At 39.1% G+C, this 5,972-nt stretch overlaps 1 protein-coding gene across 1 annotated transcript; it reads left to right on the top strand.

Moving 5' to 3' along the window:
- Window positions 1-1,137: 1,137 nt before the first annotated feature.
- On the top strand, window positions 1,138-3,210 carry LOC103317708. Its single transcript, XM_008216403.2, has 3 exons — window positions 1,138-1,386; window positions 1,660-1,932; window positions 2,661-3,210. The coding sequence occupies exons 1-3, from the start codon at window positions 1,140-1,142 to the stop codon at window positions 3,032-3,034; spliced, it is 894 nt and encodes a 297-aa protein (XP_008214625.2). The 5' UTR covers window positions 1,138-1,139; the 3' UTR covers window positions 3,035-3,210.
- Window positions 3,211-5,972: the final 2,762 nt, after the last annotated feature.

Here is a 5,972-nt window from a genome sequence, read left to right as displayed (position 1 = left end):
TCGAGGTAGAAAGTCGACATTTATTAAATGATTTCATCAAAACGAAAGTTGACTATAAGCACATCGTGCATTTGAAATCGAAACTAAAACAACGTGACAGCAGTTTTCATGTATTTTAAAAAATGTCGATAATTTATTACTAGTTTTATGTTCTTCAGATATATGCACTCTAAAAGTCAAAACCAGTAAATTTTACGTTTAAGAATTTTCTAAGGGGTTCATCGACGTATGCATAATCAATGCATGCAAAATATTCCATTTAACATTATAAATAATGAAAAATCTATAATTGAATAAGGCATTGGGTCACTGCATAAGCACTCAAAATTACACTACACATCTTTTCAAAATTCACAAGCACCTACCTGAGCGTAAATCTCGTCGAGCATATTAAAATTTCCTTGCGATTTCTTGAATGGTGTATCAAATGAGTTTCAAATAACCACATCTATATTCCCGTCTCAAAAACAAAACATTCCACATCATCGCAAAATGTGCTCCAAGCTCCATTTACACTAATAAATTCAATCTTATATTCCCCGTGAATTCTTCCCGCTCCGAGAAAAAAGCAACCTTCCGCTCCTCCCGCCAATAACTCAGCATCGCTATTCTCCCGGCAATTTTCGAAAACGAGCCTCGGCGCATCGAAAGCCCGCAGCACATCCTCGTAAAGTGCAAAAAGCTCCGGCTGAAAAATCGCAACAAGGCATTCCTCTCGTCACACCCGTAAAGAAAGTCCTCACTCCAAAGGAGATCAGAGCGGCAGCGGCAACAGTCATTCCGTAGACAATCGCTGCAGCAGTAGCCTCCGCCTCGCCCGAGTTTTTGTAAATTTGACTGAGATTCGAATTCTCCGCTCTATTTGACGCTATATACTTGTGCTGCTAGACGCGCCAGTCCTCTCCCTTCTCTAGAGCAACTGCAGCCAAGAGCAGCGGCTGCGGCGCTGCAGAGGAGAACGTGTATACGCTATGCACGATAGGGAGGCAAAAAGGAAGAAGGACGCCTCTTCTCGCGGCTCCTCGTATATATAGTCCAACTTCGGCTCGGATGTGTCCAGTGGCCTGTCGTCCTTTTCGCGCTCCGGGTGTTCTCTCGTTGGTTGTTGCCGCTCTTGTTGTTTGTCGTCGTTTGACAAGATGAGACAGGGACTCGGGATTGTGCTGATGCTGCCGCTGCTGCTGCTGCTAGGATCCTGTGCGGCGGAGATCAATCAGAGGGCCGGCGCGCAATCGATTGAGCAAGGGCCCCCCGACGCCGCTGGGCCCACCTACAAATCGCCGATGGACAATTGGAGGAAGGACTGCAGCAAGTCCTATAGTTCTACGTGTCTGAAGCTCGACGTTGTTTCGTTCGTTGATCGGCTCTCGGAGCAGGATGATATCGGTACGTTGTTCGAATAAATCTGCTCAGTAGGATCAGTAGTAACAGTCGAGATGGCCGGCCACGAGAATTTGAATAAATTATATATTCAGAGATTTTGTTTATCTTAAAATTATAATCACATGTCAAAGCAAGAATTTAGAATCCCGTGGAAAGCTGAGAAAACCAAATTGAAGTCCCTTAATTTGTACCGCTAGGGCCTTCCCAAGAAATCGTCTCCCAAAATCTCAGATCCGTCCGCTCATTTGCGTCTCGTCTTGTCTCGGTCATTTTCAGGAATCCTTCCCGGCGTCTCGGTTGTGAAGCAGAACAGCTCAGTGACTGTACCGACGTCCGACGTCGTAGCGAATCTCGCTCGAGACTTTCCTAACGACGTCGATAAGCGCATGGACGCCTACCTGATGCACAAAATTGGAACGTATCTAAACAGCCATGCAATCTCCATCAAGCTCTTCGATCCGCGCACCTTCGAGGCCGCCAGGAGCTTCAATGAGGCGGCTCTCGAGCAACTGGGACTTGCCGGCGAGCAGCACAAAAGCGTCGAATCTGGTTTGTGCTATTTGATCATTCAATTAATGACGCTTTCTTTTTTTATAGCTTATCACCGTTTAGTTTGTGGAGCGTTTACTGCTATAACTAATGATTCGTTATTGTCGGACGATTTCGCGGACTTTCATTTCGCACTTTCAGTAATAAAGTAAAAAGTGTTAAAAATATCGATTATTAAACAATATGCAAAATAGTTTCGTAGCTCAAAATTTTCTCGTGTTTTCTGAAAATCTAACTGTACTGGAGCTGGAGATTAGGAAGGCGGTTCATGATTGCTCACGGTTGTAGGTAAATTACCTCCTAAAAAGCAGTTTTCCGCGGAACTGGCGCAGTCGTTCACGCCAGATGCGGAACCATAATTTGAAAAATTTGACTCCGTTAGCCTCCTGAGAAAGCCGAGATCACCGTTAAAACTTTTAATAGCCATAAAATGTGACGACATGCAACAATAATGCTCCGGAGGCAATTGATCTCGATACACCGCGGAACAATAGCGTGAATAGAAGCAGCTTCCGACCGATACCGATGCAACCATTAGCCCCGTTAATATTTGTCATTTATCGTTTTCTCTTTCTCCAAACCTACTTCTCCTGATCAATCGTTGCGGATCAAAATTTTTTATCGAATCGAGTTTCTTATTTATTAAATATTATATTTCTGAAGAACTAGAAAAATTTCGCAATTATTTTATCGCTAAAAATCACGCCTATACTTTCAATCAATTTCAGCTCGAAAAAAGGACAAGGGTGGAATGGGTGGCCTCATGGCAGGGCTCATGATGATGAAGGGCACCCTCGGAGCCCTAGGTTTCGGCGCCCTGGCAATGCTCGCTGGTAAAGCTCTGATGACGGGCTTAATGGCTCTGATGTTGTCAGCTATAGTGGGCCTGAAGTCCTTGGCCAGCGGCGGTGAGAAAAAGACGACCTACGAGATCGTGAGCAAGCCCGTCTACACGAGCTCCCATAGCCACAGCTCGGAGGAACATCACGGCGGGCATTACGGGGGCTACAGCAGATCGCTAGACGCAGCCGCGGAAACGGTGCACGAGGCCCTCAAGAAGTACGGAAACGTTCGCGACAGACGGACAATCCAGGCGCTGTAGAACGTATATAGCTAAATGCCGTTTTCGTGTCGGGAGAGCTTTTCGTAGTTGGCATTGCCATTCTCGCGTCGCCAGCCGCTTCTGCTTGTTTCCTGTCTTTATTCTCGCTTTCTTTGTTTTCTGATTTCAACGAGAGCGTGTAAATAGGCGATTCTTACTCGGCCTCCTAATGGTCCCTTTGCATTTTCTTGCTACGTTATTTCCGCTGTTTTTTTGAGCGCAGTTTTCAAACAATTTATTAAAGCTATGTGGTTCGGATGCTTTTCTTTTATCTGATGTTCGGAAATTCTGGATATTTAACGTAGAGGTATTCTATATAGAACAGTATAAATTGCTGTTCTCTGTGAGTACGTATGAAAGTCTTATCGAGCGAATGATCTTTGCACGTATCCCCTGTATACTTATGTACTTTTAACAAGTAAACTACGTAGAATCTTATATGAGTGAAGAAAGAGAGCTATGCCAGATTTTACAAAGTTTACGGTTCTATGCTATAAAATTGCTAATAACTATTGCTACAAACCCTACGAAGATCGTATCTACTATAGCTATAGAGCCAACGATGTTTTTCAACTAAAATGTTACCTATACTTAATCGTAATATTATTTTACCTTAGTACAAAATTGACAACAATCTTATTTATTGTTATTTAAATTATATTTAGATATATTTAAGTGACTTCAGGGATTAGATAAAAAATAATTTGCAAGAACTTTTAAGAAATACCTGTTACAGGTGATTTTTAATAATTCATGTTATTTCTGTTCATTAATAATTTCTACTTTCTGCGCAACTAATACTATATTCATTTCTACATTTTTATATACTCTCTGTGGTTCGTGTATCTATGAGTTTAAGCTCAAACTATTATTTATACCTTATGTTGAAAACTTATTTGAAAAAATTGAGAGATAGTGATTGATAAAAAAATGACATAAAAATTTCTTAGATAATGTAAGAATAGTTAAGAGAATCTAACCAAAGATTTATTTATAATACCATTTCTAAAATATTCATTGAAAAAAAGTATGAGAAATTATTGGCCGACTAATTATGTTCATGCACGATTGAGAAATCGTAGACGGATAGGACATCATTAAGTGATAAATATAGTCTACAAAAGAGTGTTGAATCAATATTTTAGACAGTAAAAATCAATTACATACATTTATATAAGATTAGTATTAGTGGGATATTTCTCAATACCACACATATATATATATATATATATATATATATATATATATATATATATATATAAATTTTCAAAGTATGTCATATACGAAGAAATTCACCGAACCACATAGCTTTAAAAATTGTAAGAAATCAAACTAAAATTCTCATTTATCTATCATGTCTCATGCGATGAAACCTGTCCTCCTTCACAGATCAGAAGCGGCAGTGGGTCAAATTCGACACAAGAGTTGCACAGTATGAAAAATAGTGCAGCCGCGCCCAAAATATGCAATTAAAGCTTCACAACTCAATGCCGCTACTGTTCTACTAAGTCCTGCCTTTATTTACAGCAACAATTCAAATTTCCCTGTGTTCTCCACCTTTCTCTTTTCGCTTCACTTTTCTTCTCCCCATTGTAAAACTGTGCGAATGTTTTTCTCCCCTCAGCTTTTTCTCCAAACAATCGCTCTTTCATTCTTTTCTCGGCTCTCGTACCTCCTCCTTCCTCTCATCGTCTTTCTCTTTCGGCTCCTCGCGTCTATCTACTCTCTTCATCTCGTTGCTTTCTTCTCGCTCTTTGCCCATTGTTGAAAGTACTGCTAAACAGTCGCACTGACGCTGGCGACCGTTATAAGCGCGCCACCGTAGTAGAAGAGTCGCGCGAGAAGGTATTTATTGCGAATTATGTGAGCGCAGCGAATAAGTAGTGAGCTGTAGCGCGAGTCGAGGCTCGTCAAGAGCCGCGAGAATGTGGTTCACCGCGATGTAACATAATTCTGGAGTCTATTTATTTATGTTTTATACGTATATTTTCTATACCATATGCATTGTCAAAATACGAGAGATGAATAAAACTGAATTGATTTCGTTACATTTCCTTGTTGTGTGTCCTTATTTAATAGATACTTCTATACTGCTCAATTTTATAATGAGCTAATTTTATTAAATAACATAAGAGATATGAATAGAGAATCGATTGAGAAGAATTGAAATTATAAGTCATATTTGCTGTTCTATAAAACCTACAATTTTTCATGAAAGTAAATTAGTTCCTAAAAATTTTTTGATGACACAACTTTAATTCGAATACAATTGTTTGTTCTCATATAATAAATTAGGAGTAAGGGTAACAATTTTGAAAAATAAAAATTAGAAAGCGTTAAATTACGAAAGACAAAATTTTTAATTTTGGAATCATACAATTTCTAAAAAGAAAATATCGAATTGAAATATTATGAAATAAAAAATATCACGAGTTCAAAGTATTTTATTTTTAAATCTTAAATTTAAAATTAAGTTTTCTAACATCTGACCTTTCATTATGAATCAATGCGTGAGTTTCTCATTTTAAATCTTTATTTTTCAAATTGTTCACCCCTATCCAAGCAAATTCATTATCTAGTCCATATTATATACTAGACCTCGAAACTTTGCATCGTGTGCTTAAACTTTTATATCTGACTGTTATTACCCAATTCAAAAGGACTTTTTAAACCAGCTTAATGTTGATAGAGTTTCAAAAATTACCTGTGATACTTCCAAAACTCAATTTTGCATTGCAAATTGTCAATTCACCATTTAAAAGCATTGCTGCTCTACTTCAGTAAATAAAAGGATGCACCATCGTTCCGATTCCCTGCTGACCAAAATCATAATTGACACAAAAGTAGGATTCGAGATCCTAAGCAGATCCTACTGCGCCAAAGAGATAATAATGCCATAGTCTCCCGCGCCAACGTTCAAATTATGAATCCGGCGCTT

Source organism: Nasonia vitripennis, chromosome 4 (assembly GCF_009193385.2).
Source record: "Nasonia vitripennis strain AsymCx chromosome 4, Nvit_psr_1.1, whole genome shotgun sequence".
NCBI classification, from domain to species: Eukaryota; Metazoa; Arthropoda; class Insecta; order Hymenoptera; family Pteromalidae; genus Nasonia; species Nasonia vitripennis.
The sequence above is the reverse complement of the archived record's forward strand: the minus strand, read 5'-3'. Positions and strand labels throughout refer to the sequence as shown.

What these genes read in the sequence shown, in the direction of transcription:
- LOC103317708 (XM_008216403.2), top strand. Translation starts at nt 1,140, where the DNA reads ATGAGACAGGGACTCGGGATTGTGCTGATGCTGCCGCTGCTGCTGCTG. An exon ending in CTCGGAGCAGGATGATATCG is followed by an intron (nt 1,387 to 1,659) that starts GTACGTTGTTCG and finishes GGTCATTTTCAG; the next exon opens with GAATCCTTCCCGGCGTCTCG. An exon ending in GCACAAAAGCGTCGAATCTG is followed by an intron (nt 1,933 to 2,660) that starts GTTTGTGCTATT and finishes AATCAATTTCAG; the next exon opens with CTCGAAAAAAGGACAAGGGT.